General features: G+C 47.9%; 5 protein-coding genes across 5 annotated transcripts; 4 read left to right on the top strand and 1 right to left on the bottom strand.

The window, feature by feature from the left end:
- Positions 1–51: 51 nt before the first annotated feature.
- On the top strand, positions 52–3,082 carry FOBCDRAFT_210357 (Bromodomain-containing protein). Its single transcript, XM_031180872.3, has 5 exons — positions 52–500; positions 629–723; positions 776–1,703; positions 1,753–2,278; positions 2,327–3,082. The coding sequence occupies exons 1-5, from the start codon at positions 423–425 to the stop codon at positions 2,740–2,742; spliced, it is 2,043 nt and encodes a 680-aa protein (XP_031041640.2). The 5' UTR covers positions 52–422; the 3' UTR covers positions 2,743–3,082.
- Positions 3,083–4,822, bottom strand: FOBCDRAFT_210354 (uncharacterized protein). Its single transcript, XM_031180870.3, has 3 exons — positions 4,375–4,822; positions 3,840–4,313; positions 3,083–3,791 (listed from the first exon to the last, which is right to left on the bottom strand). Exons 1-3 carry the CDS (start codon positions 4,662–4,664, stop codon positions 3,191–3,193), a joined length of 1,365 nt encoding a protein of 454 aa, XP_031041638.2. The 5' UTR covers positions 4,665–4,822; the 3' UTR covers positions 3,083–3,190.
- Positions 4,823–4,965: 143 nt separating this feature from the next.
- Positions 4,966–10,040, top strand: FOBCDRAFT_255105 (uncharacterized protein). The gene is made up of 8 exons (XM_054702685.2): positions 4,966–5,619; positions 5,676–6,222; positions 6,847–6,874; positions 7,207–7,440; positions 7,638–7,709; positions 7,781–8,521; positions 8,572–8,858; positions 8,917–10,040. Exons 1-8 carry the CDS (start codon positions 5,080–5,082, stop codon positions 9,888–9,890), a joined length of 3,423 nt encoding a protein of 1,140 aa, XP_054558660.2. The 5' UTR covers positions 4,966–5,079; the 3' UTR covers positions 9,891–10,040.
- Positions 10,041–12,164: 2,124 nt separating this feature from the next.
- On the top strand, positions 12,165–14,676 carry FOBCDRAFT_255104 (uncharacterized protein; the record flags this gene model as incomplete). The annotated part of the gene is made up of 9 exons (XM_059611160.1): positions 12,165–12,719; positions 12,782–12,828; positions 12,882–13,020; positions 13,075–13,584; positions 13,646–13,963; positions 14,018–14,089; positions 14,144–14,280; positions 14,335–14,403; positions 14,466–14,676. 9 exons carry the CDS (start codon positions 12,165–12,167, stop codon positions 14,674–14,676), a joined length of 2,058 nt encoding a protein of 685 aa, XP_059466554.1.
- A 1,905-nt stretch (positions 14,677–16,581) lies between these two features.
- On the top strand, positions 16,582–18,733 carry FOBCDRAFT_194466 (uncharacterized protein; the record flags this gene model as incomplete). The annotated part of the gene is made up of 7 exons (XM_059608794.1): positions 16,582–17,025; positions 17,099–17,148; positions 17,204–17,342; positions 17,422–17,898; positions 17,974–18,354; positions 18,438–18,509; positions 18,590–18,733. 7 exons carry the CDS (start codon positions 16,582–16,584, stop codon positions 18,731–18,733), a joined length of 1,707 nt encoding a protein of 568 aa, XP_059466553.1.
- Between the last annotated feature and the right edge of the window lie 211 nt (positions 18,734–18,944).

The following is an 18,944-nucleotide window of genomic DNA, read 5'->3' as shown; positions in this document are numbered from 1 at the left end:
CGTACCTCCACCACTGGCATTGAATCCATTGAATGTGCCTCCAAACCTCGCCCTCAGCTCCAAGGAAGCCAGCCCCATTTACCACCACATCAAAATCGCCAGCATCGGAGCATTTGTAGGGCCTGCATAGACCCGCGATAGCCTAAAGCAAAACGGGAGCCTGCAAAACATTCAAACGGTGCATTTTATACGGTGCATCCTCTAATTTCTGCCCTGTTTTTTGAGGTCCAACCCTGCACTTAGTATCTTGCTTGACGCGACCACTGGATCGCACGCGTCAAAATCCACACAAGCGCCGTCGCAAACGACCTCGATCTCCAGGTTTGCGATCCTCAATTGCGTCCCAACGAAATCCTCAAGGAAAATATACCGTAATTATCTTTGATGCGCTCGATTAGGCGACCCTATCGATTATAGTCACAATGGACAGCAAACGCAAAGCCAATGGTGCTGCCACGGTCGACAACGACGACAGAGGCTCTAAGCGTCGCAGACTTACTGTAAGTCTGACTTGTCGCTTCTCGCGATTCTGAGTCCTTTCAGTTCGCGCAGATCCCCCATAGCATACTTTGACAACCTCTCACTCAACTATCACCCCTTCGATTTATTGACTGACATTGCGTTCCAGGGCGATTTCGATCTTTCCAAAGGCGAATCTCGAGAATCAACAACTACATATGGCCTGTCATTCCTAGAGCATATTCGAAAAACCGCCGACAAAGCGTAATTCCCACACGATTTCCAATTATCATTACCGTACTGACTCATCTTATAGTGGGCGTCTTGTCGCAACCAATTTCGAAGAACTTCCACCCCGCGAGGAAAATGCAGACTATTACGAACAAACACGCATGCCCATTTCATTATCCATGATCGAGCAGAAACTGAACGATGGCGAATTTGAGAACTTGTCCGAGCTTGAGGGCTACTTTAAGCGCATGATCAGCAACGCGAAGGAGTTCTACCCTCGATCAACCGAGATATTCGAAGACGCGGAACGATTGAGAAAGGCTGTCAGCAATTACATGACCAAGAAAAATCCGGCATATCATGTTAGAGGTTATCAGGCTGTGCCGACCCCGTTCCCGGATGATGATGGCGAGGAGGCCAATGAAGACAACGAGGACGAAGAAATGAACGATGACGAGAACGAAGATGACGACGAGCCCGAGGAAGAAAAAGAAGACGAGGATGAAGAGGAAGATGAAGAGGAAGAAGAAGAGGCGCCAAGCTCTCGTAGACGAACCATTACACTCAAGCGGAGAACACCTGGTCGTACACCTGGTCGAAGGGCGTCCACTCGAGGCAAAGAGACCCCAAAGCCAGCAGCGCCCGCCGCAAAGCCAGACCACGTCTATGAAGATGTACCCTACAAAGGATTGTCATTTCAGCAAGCCCAGGAAAAGCTCATCGAGGAGCTTATCCGACGTGAAGACCCTGGATACGATGGCCCTTACTTCGAAGCTTTCATTAACCTACCGCCTCGGTCTCTCAAAGAGTATTTCAAGGTTATCAGTGACCCCATGTCGATCCGAAAACTGCAGAAGGCGGTCAAGGGTTTCCACGGTCGTGGTGGTTCAACTGGAGTTAGCGATTTCAAGTCATGGGCCGCTTTTGAGGAGAAGGCGAAGCTATTGTGGACCAACGCGTACTTTTACAATGAAGAAGGCAGTGAAATCTACTTGGTTGCGCAGGATCTCGAGGTCAGTACCATTTTGCTTGCGTTTGTCAACATTTCTAACCGCGTTGCAGAAATTCTTTTATGATCAGTTAAAACAAGCACAAGCTGTTGTAACTGAACCTTCTCAACCAAAGATCAAGTTAAAGGTTGGCGGATCCAGTGAGACGCCTACACCCGGACCCAAGAAGATCACAATCCATGTTGGAGGTCAACGAGATTCTGCTGATTCGCCAGCGCCAGCTCAATCGAAGGAGGCGATAACAAATGGCCAAACTGTGAACGGTACGGCACGTACTTCAACGCCTGCTCAAGCTGTCAATCCCCAACTGGAAAAGGCTAGAAGCACCTCGTTATCTGCTGTGCCATCTCCTAGTCCTTCGGTACAGAGTGCTCTCAAGGCAGAGGAGGCCTCAAGGGCATCGCCAGCAGTTACATCACAACCGCCTAGCGCTGCACCTAATCAAGCGACTCCCGCGACTCCTGCGGCTGCTCCCGTCGCTGTCCCTGCTCCTGTGCCTGTGGCACCACCGCAACCAATCAACAATCCGCTTGTTAATGGGTATATGGACCAGAAGCATCCTCGTCGCCCTGGTAAAGGTAATTCACCCAAACACATTTACAAGCGCCAAACACTAACAAATACAGGTATCGACGATGCTCTCATTGAGAGTATGAAGATTCAGGTTCACCCCACTCTTCAATCACACAGTCCTGTACTGGCAACCATCAGACCCAACCCCAAGGAGATGGAACAGGCTGCCACTCTTAACCTACCTCCTCATCTCACCCGTATTCTTGCCGTCACCGCAATACCCAGCCATTTACAGACTAGACAATACAGCCTCTGGACACTGGTTAACAAGCAACCGCTTAAGCCCATTCATCACCAAGCCCCAGGCCAGCTACCTCACGAGCGCGCCTTCGAGGCAATGCTACATCCAGGGCTCAACGTACTCGAGTCACATCTCATCGCTGCCATTCCGCGAGATGAGCGTGTTCCGGGCGGTCCAGAGGTTGAATTAGAAGTCTTCACCATCTCGATCAATGTCCTGAGGAATTAACACTACCAACGTCATGTCAGGGCATGGGAGAAAGCAGGCATCTGAATGGACGATTACAAGACCGTTTACTAAATCTAGTGTTGGTAGCTAGTTCTCTGAATAGGATGAAGGAAGTGTTTGCGAGTGCGAACAATATCCAACGATGCCTTTTATGAGCAGGATATGGGAAGGCATGGGATGGTACTGGTGTTGGGCGGGTATACGGATGCGTTTTTTTCTTCTTCTTTTCTTTGTGGAACTGGCCTCAGGAATAGGCTCATAGGGAGCATCCAAACGTTTATGCTGCGTCATTTCACAGCACTGGTTAGGTGGATAGGGTAGAACAAAGTAATATCAAACACTGATATTCTAAATCTCCTTTGGTATCTCAAGCCAAACCTGCTCCATGCGCCCCGTCATGCTAAGTCCTGCGTAACTATCAAAATTTATTTTGTCTTATAATACAAGTCTAGCCAGGCGCAGGCCGTTGTCTCAGTTGCATCAAGTGCTTGAGCATAGTCTGGACAGCTACGTACTGACGTGTCTTGGGATCGTAGTAGCCCGCAACGAGAACTGCCATGACCGCTGTCTTTCCCTTGAGTTCGACTATACCGTCAACTCTGATACATCCCCTGCTGGGCAGACTCTTGGTAGGCTTCCAATGTCGCAGAAAGGCGAGAGCACCAGCCATGCTAGCAGCTTGAAGACGAGGATCGAGTTTCGCGTCTGGACCGAATGCAGCGCTGATGATCTCGTTGAAGACTGGGGGAAGATGTGCGGTATGTGCCTTGGGGTCGTGCTGGACTGCTGCTCTGGTGGCAGCCGGAGGAGGAATTATGCCAGGGAGGTTTCCCACTGGCACTTGGTGCCAGCCAGATTCTGGGGGATCAGGTTCACTTAAACCGATCGCTTTTGAGATATCCAGCGCTATTTGTTTCGTTAGGAAACTGACAAAGGTCCAGCAACCCATAGCAAGAGCTTTGGGGTAAAGTGCTTTGGCAAGAAAGCTAGCAGCAACGGAGTCGATGGGTCGATCACCCCAGAAAATGCCCTCCTCATCGATCATGATTCTTCATTGAATTAGCAAGACGAATATCATGTGTAGGTTGAAAACTCACCCAGAGACATAGTGTATCGGTGGAGGAGCAGGCGGGAAGATTATGTCAAGCCAGTACTTCCTCACAGCTATTTCTCCACCAAGAAGCTTATTGAAGGCAGGGTTCCGTTCAACGCCACGCTTGATCTCGTTTGCCAGACCATCTATGCATGCGTTAGAATGTGAATCTTCCCCGGAAGGGCCTCGCTCACTCTTGATCTCCTGAAGAAGCTTCTTGTCCTGGCTGACTTTGACGAAAGTTTGCCACTCTGGATCTGAACCTCGATATGGTGGTTGCTTAACTTCTTTGGTTGTGAAGGGGAAAGGGAGAAATATCAACGGTTCGTCAGGGTCGTGGAGGGCCTCGGCTTCCTTTTTCTCTTTCTCAGACAGCGCCTCCCATTCTGCGTCAGCCCAGTCGAATATGGGATCGAATACAACGGCGATGAAGATTTGCCAACAAGCGTAGAGCACAATAGTTGTGAAGATCGCACGGCTTCGGGGAGTGTTAGCATCGCGCTTCGCTCAACCATGACAGCTTCTTCTGCCAGACATACCGTAGTCGATATCGGAAGATGGTCCATTTTGCCCTTCTCAGTGCTCTCTTGACTTCCTCGCCCCCCACCTGGTTTGCGCTTCCGTGGTAGACTGGGTTCACCCTGTTGGCGTTCGTTGAAGGATCGGGTTTGGAGAAGTAGACTGGTATAGGTTCCGATTGCCTTTGACGCCACGGCAAGAAAGATATACGCCTGTTAAGAGGTCGGATCTGGCTGGCGACTGTTCGTTGGGTTTGGAACCTCGTCGTGGGGAGAGCTGCTTGTCGCAGAACAGCTTGCCGAGCTAACATATCGCCTCCTCTGCCGCTGCCGCGGGCGAGGGCACCGAATGAAAAGTGTTAAAGTTATAAGAAAAGAAGATGCGATTAGTCTCGCTACTAGATTAGTGATTCAAGGAATGGCATGCATCGTGGCAATGTCGACAACAATAATTACAACGATAAGCTGCTGTCCCGCGGTTACGATTAGCTTGATAGTGTAATTGGCGAGACTGTGTCAAATGCCCTAAACACTGTTTCAATCGCCACTGTAACGCTCTAATTGGGGGGCTGACGCACTGTATGACGGAACAACTCGAGACCCGGCCGCAACCCAACACGTGCATCATCCCGGATTCGCGTTGCCTGTATCAAGCTTGCGACGTTAAGCTATCTCAGCCTGGCCTCCAGCCTCAAGACAACCAAGCTTCATCAATCCGCATCAAAAATGAAGCTCAACATTGGGCTCAGTGCAGCCTTTGCAGGCATTGCTGCTGCATCTCAACAGCCCCCCGCTGACGGTACCAAAGTTTATATCCTCCGAGGATCCCATCACATCGAGCCTACCACGAGTATCACCCCCAGCGAAGCCCGTCTCATCCTCTACCAGCGCCTCGCCCCCGAGGGACAGGACTTTTCATTTCGCGATCTCACAGCATCCGACGATGAAGGGCGTGTCGTCTCTTTAATGAACAAATATGGAAAGGTCCCTGCGCCATTGCTTTCCGATGAGAAGACCGCGACGCCGCGCCAGCTCGCTATTACCATTGACGGAATGCCCTCCTTTGAATACGAATCATTCTTTGGCTGGCTCTTTAACACACAGCCCGACTTTACCACGGATATTAGCAAGGAGAATGGCGAGCATCCCGAGGTTTTCGCAAATGTCCTCGCCAAGATGCCCGAGTGTCCCCTGAGCCAGATTGCTGCCTTGGACGAGAAGTGTTTCAATGGTCAATCTGCTTATGCGTCATACAGCAGGTCCCAGGTAACTAAATCCTATCATTTCTATTACACCGAGTTATTTTCTAACGACGCGATAAGGATGGTGACCATCCCACTACCCTACTAAACGAGCTCCCCAAGCTTCAGAAGCTCGCCGAGTCGGGCGAACTACAGACCATCCTGGTTTTCCTACCCGTCGACGTCGACTCTGAGGACAAGCCCGACAAGGATCAAGAGCTTCGACGTCGACAGGCTGAGACCGTTATCTCGTCTATTGAAGAGACAGCCGAGTCACCGGCCGAAACCTCTACCACACCCGCGAAGCCTTCGAACCCCATTAAAGCTGTATGCTTCACCTCGGAGGATAGCTGTATGGAAGCTACTGGCAACTGCACAGGCCATGGAAAGTGCCTGAATAAATACGGCCAAAGCAAGGACTCTTGCTTCGCCTGCCACTGCCAAGTTACCAAGTCCGAGAGTGGCAGTGTCACTCACTGGGGTGGTAACATGTGCCAGAAGCAGGACATCAGTGTCCAATTCTGGCTCTTCGCTGGCTTCACCATTGCCCTCCTTACCATTCTGTACATGGCCATTGGCATGCTCTTCAGCGTTGGTGAGGAGAAGCTCCCTGGAGTGATTGGCGCTGGTGTGTCGAGGTCCAAGTAAAGTTAGAATGGGGGAGATGGGGAGAATTATGGGAACTGTCGGGCTGCTGGAGTTGTGTAAGCCGACTCGGGGAGTTTTCACAACATAACGACTCCAGGGCGGCATGTATCATCATATGGTGTATTTGACATACGGGCGTACAAAGGCTAGGAGCTTGTATCAGGTGCCTCGATAAGGGGCTTCTTTTGTTAGAATGCGTTTCGATTTTTGCGACCAGTTCATTGAGTACAAGAGCATGCAACTATTCGACTTATGAGAGTGCCTTTTCACATGTCGTGATGAGTTAATGCCGACCCTCTTTCACATGATGGCTCTTTTCAGCTTGAACATGCCATGACGCGTGTTGAGCAGGGCTCCTGGTCTTTCAATACTGTTTCTTGTAGGCCCATATGATGTGACAATGTTATCTTTAAACGTTCACTTCGTCTCGCGCGAGTTGGACGTTTGCGTTTTGGGCGATCGTTGCTCTCAGTGATGGATGTTTTTCATAGAGATGAGTAGTTTCATAGGAACCCGTTAATGGAGCTTATATGTAGATATCTTGGCTGTGTCATGACCCACTGGCATGAGCAGCTCAGACAAGCTCATGAAAATTGAGTTCCAGCACATGCTTCTGTTGGTGGAGTTGACAAGTATGAATAGCGGATTTCGAATCGAGCTCTGATGATATCATGCAAAATCACCAGCTTAATGGTTGATACTTGATAAGAAAAACGCGTCGATATAACACCTCCACTGATCCAGCGACTCGATTAAGTGCTTTTGTGATTCTTATCAATGTATTTCTAAGCTTTAACCGGCATTCACTCACCAATTCCGACCGACATGGCCTTATGAGGCTCTTGGAGCTGAAACCCCTGGACCCACCCTAAACCAACCGGACTTTCCAAGGCCCCATCCCGGTTTCGACATCTTCCCTTATTAACCTACTGATAAATACTAACTAATACTACACGACTTAAAGAACCGGGTTTTTCTGCTTTTCGTCAAAAGTCCGCCGGACTTGTCAGCATACACCGCCTTCCATTCTTCTCCTGCAAGCTCTTTATGCACGGCAGATCACGGTTATGATATCCCATTCCAATGCAGACAGGCCCAAGCCCGCAACGGCTAAATGGGGTGCTGCTTGTGCGCAGTGCTCTACCGCGAAAGCCAAGTGTATACGGTCAAATAATACGCCTGGATCAAAGTGCGATAGGTAAGCTTATTTTTAACCCCTTTTTCACATTTCAACGGTTTCTTGGACATGTTGAGCCACGTGGGATGCGGCTCCGAAAGTCCCGAGATTTCCGGAGGCCTATGGCCGGATCTTCGGCCGCCATTACGGAGCCTCTCCATAATTAATCCCGGGACCGCGGTTGAAAAGTGAAAATGGGACTGACACATGCTTTGCAGATGTGAACGATTAGTCAAGAATTGTACGGAGCAGGTTCATCGACCCCGGAAAAAGAGAACTGTCAAACCATCGTAAGTTAACCTATCATACAACCCTAACAACACACCGCATCCACATATTGCCAGTCACTGACATGATTTAGACGAACTGCTCAAATAGAAGAAAGACTAAATGGACTAGTCAATCTTCTCAAAGCAGGTGGCCTCACCAATGCCGATCTTGCAACAGATACGACCTGCATCCCAACTGAGGTTGACCCTACCACTGCTGATCAACGGAAGCCTTCAACGAAAGAGAGAGATTCTTCTCTCACTCCTGAGACAACAGAGTGGTCAATACCTGATACTTACAACTCATATGCTCCTCCACAATGTATATGCAGACAGACCAGTGGAGTGGCTCCGCCCCCTCCGGCCTCAGATGAAGAACTCTTGAAGCTTTATCGAAAAGAGTTACAAGCCCTTCACCCGTTTGTCGTGATCCCCGATGGCGTTACAGCTGCAAAACTCAAGGCGACGCGGCCTTTCCTTATGTCAGCCATTCGCATGGTCACGTCGTATCGCAGTCTAAGGTCGATGAGGGCTCAGATGTATCATCTGATGAAGTACATAGCAGACCACATGCTCATCCGTTCTGAGCGATCTCTGGACTTATTACTTGGAATCATTGTCATAATTGCGTGGTACAAGTATCACTGCTTCATGCACGCACAGCTAAACAACTTGATCGCCTTGGCCTCTACTCTCGTGGGTGAGTTGGGCTTACACCGCAGTCCGACGGTTCTGGAGCGGACCAGCTTGATGGTTGTGACACCGTTCCAGCCGGCAGCGAGAACTAACGAGGAGAGGAGAGCCTTATTGGGAGTATGGTACTTATCTTCATCGTGGGTTGTATTATTATCAGCAGCCGATTTTGGGGACTAATTGTTGATAGGATGTCTCTCGGGTTCCTACGGATAGAACCCATGCGGTACACCAAATACATCCAACAATGTCTGGCTGTTCTTGAGCAGGAAAGGGAGTACGACACGGACATGCGCCTTGTAACGCTTGTTCGCGTTCAGCACTTGACGGAGAGGATCGCACAACTTAATGCTCCTGATGACCCTACGGAAGAGATTGTTGGCCTCCCAGCAGCACCATTATCAGCCTACGTTTCTGCGTTCCATAACGAACTTGACAGGATCAGGAATGGGTTACCTCCCGAGCTTACAAACGACAGTGAGTTCTACTACTGGTGGGGTTAATGTTTCTGATTTACTGATGTTGACTTTTGCAGGAGTGATAAATATGTTTCTAAATACGGCCATGCTCCGTTTATATGAACCTCCTATACTAGACGCCCCTAAAATTATCTCCATGTCAGAGTCATTAACATCTCCAACATTAGGGGCTGCTTCAGCTCTGGACATCTTTTACCAGTCAAGAAACGCACTGAAGAAGTTCTTTGACGATTGGCTCATGGTTCCGATTCCCGAATTCTACAACCAGACAACACCGGTAGTTGCACAACTTGTCTACGGGATGACAATGCTTGGTCGCTGGGCCAAGTATACTGCGCCGATTCCTTTGACAAAGGCCACTACACCAATGCCACAGGACACAAGCGCGCGAGACCCCCATGATGAGATTTACAAAGCAGACTCCGCATACTCGGCGAGTGTCAGCCCATCAGTTGCAACACCGTCAGTGACGACGGGAAGAGATTCTCATGAAACCAGCCCGATCTCACTCCGGGAGGGTACAGACCCGAGGCTACCAGCTGCTGTGGCTGCTCTTCGGTCACAGATCCAGACCCAACCAGGACTCTCCCTCGACGTCACAGGGATACTATCGGCGATATGTGCGCGGTTTGAAGAAGCCAACGCATCATTCCAGATGGCATCAACAGAGCCTGATGCTTCGGATCACAACTTGTGGAGTATGAGTGCCATCAAGGTTAAAATCACGAGGGCAAAGCTTGAGAGATGGGCAGAAATTGTAGCGGCTGGTACAGAAGCCCTAAAGATACACGATGAAGTCCGAGACACGGCCATGATAGATAGTAGCACGAGCGAGATCGGAGCCGCTGGCCCTGTAGCGGCCATGGGCCAGGATATGCAGCCTGATGCGTTCACCATGCCGGATTGGAACCCTGACATGCCGTGGGCTTCGGAGATGCTCCAGGGGGTTGACCCTTCGATATGGTTCGACGGTTATCTAGATTGGGGGGCTGTTATGAATTCTATGGGCAATCTGGGACACCCGAACTAGCCCTGAGACATCGCCTTAGGGGCGGTATCTTATATATGATATGTCAGATGAGGCTTAATATTAATTATGACTGATCTAAGTGACCTTATAAGATTGTTCAGATCTGCTCTCAGACCTCAACAAAATTCTGAAACTTAATTCGCCTTCTAAGAATCTTCCTCTTCCTTGCTCACCGACGAAAAGCCTTGCCTTGCCACAAAGGGCTTATACTATCTAAAGGCTAGCCCACCAGTCTTGGACTCACCGCTTACAACAAGCGCATCGGGCAACCATTATCTTCTAATCAGCGCACGTTCTAGTAGAGCTGAATGATGGAGCTCTGTTGTCTAACATCAGCCAACAACACATCCATCGGTGAACCACACAAAGAACGGTGTGGAAGAGTCTTTATCCAGACTGAACCCCTTGAAGGAATCTGATGAGTTGCTTGGGCGACAACTTGACTAAGAATGCAACTTTCCCTTGGGATTGCTCCCTTACAGTATGATCATATAATGTAACCTATTGGCATCGGTAGATATCAAAAGAGGTTCTATCTATGCACTATTGACTTTAAGGTTTTTGATAATGACAGTAGAAATAACCAGCCAAGGCTAAGTAAGCAAGCGCTTTGATCCATAATGCTTGGCGATTTGGCATGAACGATAGTTTGACAGTTGAAGGTTACGCCCCCATTAATTGATGCATCTATCGTGCTGGCAGCATGCAATTGACCTGGCCGACAGCAACCCTGTAGTATCCTTCTCTTTGAAGGACAGTTTCCGATAATACGTTCTAACCCAGACTTCCCCCCTGGAAACTAGCAGCACGTGTTTCGGCTACCAACATCGGAAGTCCAAGCAGGGATCTCCATACATAATGTACATACTGCCATTGTGAAAATAGAATAGCTTCGTATGATACCTAGATCAGAAGGCATTGTCAATTACTTTGGTACACTGTCGTAACTCTGAATTTTCTGACAACCTAGGAGGACTCGCATCCAAGAAGATCAGTTTGCCTTAACATTTCGTCAGACCGGTCCGAGGCAAGATTCAGAGGGTTGCAGGACAGGGGGCGTCTGCATACGTTGGGCATCAAAGCCCGCGGATCGAGCGAACGTTCTAACACAGCGTGAAGGATAATACTGTATGACTTGGTGACGAACCATCGCCTTGTGTTACTATTAGACTTCGTTGAGAATCAATTTGAGGTTGTCCAAGCGATTCATAGGCTGATCGGCCGTTTTGAGTGACCGTAGTTTCATGAGACCGCCGTTTTGAGACAGAAATCTCCCAGGAGCTGTCACCTTTTAAGGATGAGTCTTGCGCTTTTGGCGAACCACCCAACTCTTCATCAATTGCACGTTAGCCATTTTCTGAAACGATCCAATGCCAGCAGACTACCGTTACCTCCAATCACGAAGTTGGGTAGCTTATATATTACCCAATTGGACTTTCACGCCGGAAAGACAACGAGGTAGACACTCGCGCACTCCGGACTTTCTGTCATCGTGACACTTATCCACCAAACAGATCAAGGAGGACACCTACCTGCTACCGAAGCCTCATCTGAAAGCGAAAGCACAGAGAGTCGGTTTGAGGATGCAAGACCGCACGAAAGCCTAGAGGCTGGTGTTATCGGGCTCCAAGATGAACTGAGGCCATCCAGCAACACCCAACGTATGTATCTGCCTTTTCTGCTGCCTTTTCATTATCCTCTAAGCCCCCTTCTTGGTATTCTGTGATTGATTGAGTCATTGATCGGTTGACAAGGCAATTGTATGTAGTCTTAGTCTCCTCAACACCATATAGAGTGCGGCCCCCGAGGAGGAAAGTAGTATGGATTTGGTTCTGCGTACGTCGATAATATTCCGAAAACCTACATCCTGTCTCTATATCAACTGACAAGCTCAAGTGCTGCTGTGGTCATGGAGGGATGAAAGTGAGCGTCGATCCGTGTCCTCGCTGCGGAATCCCTCGTTGTCCAAACTGCGATACCCAGAGATACAACACCCGCTCCTGACAGCGAATGCGTTATCATTATATATTACCCATTCAAAAGTTTTACCTCTTCATACACAACGTATCCAAAAAAAAAAAAAAAAAAAGAAAAAGAGCTTTAAGTACGTGAATTCTGTTTGACTTGAGTGTGATGACAACCCCTGAGTTCCCCAGGTCCGTTGTTGAAGTGAGACAATTGGATGTTTCATGTGTCACGCAAGAACCAATGACAGGGGGTTTGTAGAGCTTGTCGAGGTGACCGATCCCTGATTTGCTAACCAGAATAAAGTAGATGTTTGGAAAAGGTTTCTTTGGGGGCCCTGTAGCGGCAACTACAACTGTGCAAGAGGAGACACCACAGCCTGGAACACTCCAGAACCAAGGCAGCTTCCCTCACATCCGTGAAGTAGTCCAGCGGGTAAAGAATACCATCGAATGGACAACAGAGTGGTCGCAATCGGATTCTTGGACAAAGACCTATGGCATAAAGAACAAGGTTGTGACATCCACCGAGAGGCAGCCGCTGGTTGATACACTCAAGAATGAAACGGGCGAGTCCTTCGACGAAGTTGACCCATTTTTCGAATCCTACCCCTTATCAAGATCTGTGGAACGTCAAGCACGCGTGGTCAAAGGCTTCTGTGGTGACACAAAACGGCTTCTATTACCTGGTGTTACCTCTGATGGTTCTGATGAGATCCAGCCGCATAAGTGGCAAGCAGCTAGCGCATGGGTTTCTGATAGAGACTGGTACCCTCAAGACTCGGAAGATACTGCATTGGTCCCTCACAAATCATTTGGAAGAGTCCTTGGGGACAATGATATTTGGGCGGTCCTACAAAAGAAGGTTCGCCAATAAGATCATGGTAATGAGTGTGTGAGAAAGTGAGGCTGACGGTTTTGAAATAGCGGTTCTCAAGGAACGATGATGAAGAAATTGGCCCACCTCGAAGAATGTAAGTTTTTATTCTTGTTTGGAAACCAAATCAAAAGACTGACTCTGTACTAGTTATATCGACAAACCTGACAAGAACAGTATTCTCGCACTTCTTAAGACCACTCCTCCCTCACAGGTAGCAGGATTTAGAGAACTACTTGCGAACTATATCACGGACGCGCCCACGCCTGTCATGAGCTCAAGAGAGATTGTGAGTGTATACAGTGAGGCAAACTCTGGCATTCTATTAACAAATACTCCATAGTTTTGGTGGGGTTCAATGTGTTTCCTGTTCTCCTTCAATCTCCCGTTCTTTGCAACGAGCACACAAACCGAAAAGGATAACCGGATGCTCTGGAATGGGAAGATTCCACTTCGACGCCGACATGACCTGTCTTTTCTACATTTGGAAGACCACGACAAACATCGTTACAGTGGCAATGAATCTTCGTCCTCTTCTTCGTCCTCTAAAAACGAGCTATTCTTGGTTGAGGGAGTCTGTTCGATTGTGGTTACTGGCCGAACTGATCGGTATTGGACAGCTGCTTGCCTCAACGACGACCTCTCTGAGGAAGATGATGAGCCCAGGCTAACCATAGAAGATGAAGACGACCCAGACATGGACACAGAGAAAGACCCTATCATTCTGAAGGTTTACAACAAGCCAGTGTCACCCCGGGCTTATGCCCTTGCAGCATTGGCGACATCACTAACTAAGATCGCGGACTACCATAAAGACATTCAGCATCAATTTGGAACCAGCCTTAACCATCATGTGAGTTGTCCCCTTTCGCCAGCTGATCCCTGGATAGAACTGACGTTTTCCACCACTATAGACTCCAACGTCTTGGTATGGCACTCCCAAGAACAGTTCATCTCAGCCGATGCAAGACTGGAGGAAGAGATACCCTGAAGTCCTGGAGTGGGTGATTCACTATAACGCCAGACTAATTGAAAAGTTGGGGTATTTCCTGTCACATCATCTTATGATCACTCCTGAGGGACTGCCTCAGCATCCACTATGGCAGAGCGTCCATAAGGAGGAACGCGTGATACAATGCTTAACCGAGCTCAGAGACATTCTGGACAGTCTGCGTGATGTGGACAGTGAACTCAGGCGGTTCCTACAGACTTGTGTTGAGGCAAGACGCGAGGTGAGCCCAGCTTTCACCTAAAAGCTTCTATGACCATAACTGACACTCTCATAGAGGAAATTTGAATATCAAGATGAACAAGTTGGCAGGGAAAAGACCCTCCACAAGATCACGTTCGCTGGATTCGTCAGTCGTTCCCAATTTGACTCCTTTGGAACATGAATTGTTAATAGATTATAGGCTCTGGGTATCCTGAATCTAATTGCCCAAATCTATGCGGCCAGACCGGAGAATGCCAGCGCTCTCTCTTCACCTGGATTCATGGCTTTGACATGGGGTAGTTTTGGTCTCTGCCTCATAATCTGCTTGATTCCATTGTGGGCTGCCATATCTCAACATCTGACAAGCTTCAGTGGCTATATTTACAGTAGTTCTTTACACATCATTCAGGGAGCGAGAGAGCAGCTCAATTGTCTCAAAGATTTTCTAGCCTTGATTAGGTACTTGAGAGTTCGGCGTATTGGTGTTATACTTAGAAGGACTATATTGCGACTTTTTCAAGGAGGAGGAAGAAGAGCTTCTGCATTTACGTCTCCTGTATGATAACCGTTGAAATTACAAACATGGTGATTTTGGAGTTTGAGGCAAATGAAGATCAAGTGGCGTCGGAAGCTGTCAATGGCAATAAAATAAACAAACGGTGGTCTGAGGCATGCTGGCCATGTGACTCTGTACTGAGGCAACTGAAGGCAGGCACCTGCAAGGATCACTGAGGCTGTGACATAACCAAGTCTAATGTTACACATGGCAGGCCTCAAGCCGTTAAATCACTACGCATCTGTCACAAATTCAGCCTTGCTAAGGCGACCGAGTGCCGTATTAGGTGCGAGCTACCAAGATCACCATCTTTTTTGAGATATGATATGTCGGGCATCCTCATTCCAGTGAGGACCAAGTGACCGGTCAACTAAAAATAAATAGGGCGTCTAGGTGTTAGTCAACGCAGTGTAACACACCGGGAATCCAATCAACAGTCACCTGGAACCAGTAAACTTGCAGTTCAGATATGAAGTCATGTTAAATACAGGCGGTGAGAAAAGGTTTATAAATTACGATCATCTTCTGGATCCAATGGAGCGAAGTTACGTATCCCCTTTTCACCACTGGCAATTGATTGATTGAGCCGCAAGGTAGTATGCTACCAACAATGTATATCTCTTTCCCACATTCGCGATACCCTATTACTTATCTCGATTACCGATTGCGAGCCGGCTATACCCATCTGTTGATGTGTAACAATCCCAAATTCAGGTCCGAGGCCATAACATGTCTTTGACCGAAGATATACCTGTCCAGTAGTCATCTGAATGATGACAGATAACTTGACAGAACGTCAGTCACTCAAATCAGGCAGAGTCAATAATAGGGATTCCAAGTCACATTACCTTCAAACTGCACATTTGTGCTCTTGATTGTTTCTGATACAAGGTATGCTACGATAGTCGGGCAGATCGAATCTGATGCCGCCGAAGTGACAGTGTCACATGGACAAGAAGGGGAGAAACCTCAATCATAGCTAGATGCATAGAGGTGTTGATCTGTGCTGTCCTGTCTTATCCGACGCTAACTGTGACCGAGAATCGGAATGATTGAGCTGTGCCCCGTGTCTAATGTATAAGTCTATGAACTGACATCCCTGCAAATTCCATTCGTCAATATCCAGCGTTAACGGCTTGCCACTCCTTCTTTCTTCGTTCTATAGAAAAAGACAAGCCGTTGGCTATTGTTTCGAGCCTCCGCCGGTTTCCGATAGTCTGATTCCGCAGCCGTTGCCATATAAGTTCTGCTCTCTGAACTTATCCGCCACGGCTCACTTATCAACTATCGTTGCAGACACATTCACGATGGTCGAAGAACACTATGACGACTTCTCGCAGCCAGAAAACTGTGTTGTTCCTGCTGTAATAAGTATGAAGCCCGATGGTTGCCTTATTTTCGAGTCTGCCCAAGATTCCACTGTACTCTGCTGCGCCTCTGATACACTGCACATTGAGCCTCGAGATACTAACGAGATACGTGACAGATTCGTTCCTCCCACTACTACCTGTGCCAATCAATGAGACACCTTCTTTAAAGAAAGTTATCTACATTTGGTTCTGTGTGAGTGTCCCGCGTGCGGTCCGTTAATAGCCTCCAACACTACATCACTCTCTGACTCTCAAAGTATATACTGATGGCTCTCAAGTGCGAATGTGGACACGGCGGCATGAAAGTTACCGCTGTAAATTGTCCCAGATGCGGCACTCCACGCTGTCCCAGCTGCACGACTCAACGATATAAAACCCGCGCATTGCCTCCTTCGGGTACTTCACAGTACTTTTCAGAACCCATGCATCCATCGTCCACACTATTCACGGAGCCTAACGACTGTAGATTGACTTACAACGTTTGAACTTTTGGGTCCCCTGCGAAGCGTTGCTGAAGTTCCAAGCGTGCTGGTTGCAACCAAGAACTCGGGTCAGCCCAATGGAATGCCCAACTGGAGAGGCACTTCTGTTTTTAGTGTTCTAGATCACTTGCTTAAATATATTCTTATACCCCTTCTCCGCTGGCTCATCTGAAGACAACTTCTTGTCCCTTCACATTTGTCTATGACTACGTTTGTGCGCTCTGTTGAAATGGATGAGGATTTAACAGCCCCAGACCAAATGAGTGGCGCCCTGGTGCTTCGTTCACGGGATACGGTTGAACACCTCTATGGATTGAAAGAGTGGGAGAAGCGTTTTGGAAACAATATCATGCTAATGCCAAGAGGCGACTACAAATCCTTTCTTGATATTATGCGAGATTTCGAACTTGAAACTGTTGAAATTGTCAGCTTCATGTTGCCTTATCCAAAAACGCCTTGCTGGGAGCGCTGTGTCTCAAACGCCGAATCCTTTTGCGAACATGGAGATTTTGCTCTTCGAGAATTCGTTTCTGTTGATCGAAGTACCTCTCAACTTAGTTATGCGCAGCAACCAAAAACATGGGCATCAGACAGCAGTCCAAGCTCCCAGAATGCTGTGTCCCCTTCAGTCAACAGAATCTTGAACAACGTTGAACTGAAAGAAGCTCTACAAGTAAGACTACGAACATACTGGAATCCAGGGGTCTTTGTCGATCAAAAAAAATGCTTACCACGGTACAAACTAGCGATTTGATCCAGATGTAACGGAGGAAGTTGCTGCATATACGCGTCGTGTGTAAGTGTCCAACAGCACCTCGCTTATACCGGGATTTACTGATCATTCAACTTAGATACATGAGTAACCCAAACGGATCTAGCATTCTAGCACTCATAAGAGGCGTGCCTGCAACACAAGTCGACGGCTTTCGGAAACTCCTGGCTGGCTATTTCACCACTCCTCCAGTTCCAAGCCTAGTGCTCATTGACTCTGTAAGTTCAATTTATCTAATACGCACGGTCTCAGAAGTTACCAAGTAAACTGCGTTCTGACCTGGAACATATTTGATAGGATTGGTGGCCTCCTGCAAGTTTTATAATTGCATTTAATCTGCCCTTTTTTGCAATCAGCACAACAGAACGTCAAGATTATAGGAAATGTGGCCCAAACAAGAATCTCAGAGCGCGCTATAGTCTAGAATTTCTTCGTTTAGAAGAGTCTGCGTGTGATGAAGAGGTCCAGGAAGACACGAATTCCTCTGATAACCTGGTCCTTCATGAGGGCGTTTTCTCTTTCATGGTTACTGGCCAGAGTGATAATTACTGGACTGCGATTTGCTTAAATGACGAATTTTTCGAGGAAGAGCCAGGACTATTAGATGACGAGATACCACCTGTTGATCCTATTATCCAAATTCCACCACCAAGCACGGGAAACTTTTGGTCACCTCGAGCATATGCCCTTCTAGCTCTAGGGCTTCAACTGGAAAAGATAATTGAGCACCATAGGGACGTTCATTACCATCTCAAGATAAGTCTTGATCGTTATGTAAGTGGTATTCCGGCGAGTAGATGGTTTGGTAATCGTGAGTTGCTGTCACTCTTTGGCTAACCTGACGGGCAGAACAGCATGATCAAACGCGGCGCAATCACAAAAGATTCACTTGAAAGGATGCAAGAATGGAGAAGAAGATTTCCCGAGGTATTGTCTAGCGTCATGAACTCTAACTCAAGCCTAGCACTGCAACTACATGACTTTATATTGGAAGATCTTAAAGTCGGCCAAGATGAAGCGTTCCGTGGGATACTTTGGCAAGGACTACAAGGAGATATTAGCGCAGTGAGGTCGCTGCGCACTATCAAAAGCCTTCATACTCAACTCAGAAGTACTGGTGTTCATCTGGAACACCTCAGGGTGGCTTATGAGGCAATCAAACATGACGACGAGAGGCGCCGCGAAGAGGCTAGGCGTGATGGTATTAGGCGTGAGGAAGATGATTCAGAGGTAAGTTTCTTTTCCTTGATCTTTCTATACAGGCTATGCCTTACCTGAAAAGAGGGTTTGACTCACTGTATCTATTGGCCCAGACCAACAATGCTCGGCCGGCTAAGGACCAGAATAAAGACAGCACGGTATTGAGAATCGCCATCGCTGCATTTGTAAGTCAATATGAATCCATTAAGGACGTGGGAAAGCTAAAACACAAAAGGGACTGCAAGGCTTATCTCTGATAGCTCAGGTTTATGCTAGCAAACCAGACAAGGATGACCCTTCTTCATTACCTGGATATCTTTCTTTGGTAGTCGTCCTCAACATTGCTTGTATTTTGGGGCTGACTTGGTTCTTCTGGCCATGGCTGTCAAGATACAGGAGATCCCTATGATTCCCCGATACCTCAGTTGAAGCCTCCTTGGATAAGTAGTTGCTAGCTGAATGGATATTTGAGACTTTACGACAATGTCCTGTCCTGCCACCGCCTCCACCTTTTCGTATTAGGGCCAAATAACCCAAGGGATTTCTAATTGAGTAGCTTTAAGGCATTATATTAACGAAGACCTGCATGGGAAGCTTCAGACCGGATTAGACCTACTCTC

This window comes from Fusarium oxysporum, chromosome I (genome assembly GCF_013085055.1).
Source record: "Fusarium oxysporum Fo47 chromosome I, complete sequence".
Taxonomy (NCBI): domain Eukaryota; kingdom Fungi; phylum Ascomycota; class Sordariomycetes; order Hypocreales; family Nectriaceae; genus Fusarium; species Fusarium oxysporum.
Note: the sequence above shows the minus strand (reverse complement) of the source record. Positions and strands in the feature narration are given on the sequence as shown.

What these genes read in the sequence shown, in the direction of transcription:
- FOBCDRAFT_210357 (XM_031180872.3), top strand. Translation starts at nt 423, where the DNA reads ATGGACAGCAAACGCAAAGCCAATGGTGCTGCCACGGTCGACAACGAC. An exon ending in TGGTTGCGCAGGATCTCGAG is followed by an intron (nt 1,704 to 1,752) that starts GTCAGTACCATT and finishes ACCGCGTTGCAG; the next exon opens with AAATTCTTTTATGATCAGTT. An exon ending in TCCTCGTCGCCCTGGTAAAG is followed by an intron (nt 2,279 to 2,326) that starts GTAATTCACCCA and finishes TAACAAATACAG; the next exon opens with GTATCGACGATGCTCTCATT.
- FOBCDRAFT_210354 (XM_031180870.3), bottom strand. Translation starts at nt 4,664, where the DNA reads ATGTTAGCTCGGCAAGCTGTTCTGCGACAAGCAGCTCTCCCCACGACG. An exon ending in ATCTTCCGATATCGACTACG is followed by an intron (nt 4,314 to 4,374) that starts GTATGTCTGGCA and finishes CACTCCCCGAAG; the next exon opens with CCGTGCGATCTTCACAACTA. An exon ending in CCGATACACTATGTCTCTGG is followed by an intron (nt 3,792 to 3,839) that starts GTGAGTTTTCAA and finishes AATTCAATGAAG; the next exon opens with AATCATGATCGATGAGGAGG.
- FOBCDRAFT_255105 (XM_054702685.2), top strand. Translation starts at nt 5,080, where the DNA reads ATGAAGCTCAACATTGGGCTCAGTGCAGCCTTTGCAGGCATTGCTGCT. An exon ending in CGTCATACAGCAGGTCCCAG is followed by an intron (nt 5,620 to 5,675) that starts GTAACTAAATCC and finishes CGACGCGATAAG; the next exon opens with GATGGTGACCATCCCACTAC. An exon ending in CCTGGATCAAAGTGCGATAG is followed by an intron (nt 7,441 to 7,637) that starts GTAAGCTTATTT and finishes CATGCTTTGCAG; the next exon opens with ATGTGAACGATTAGTCAAGA.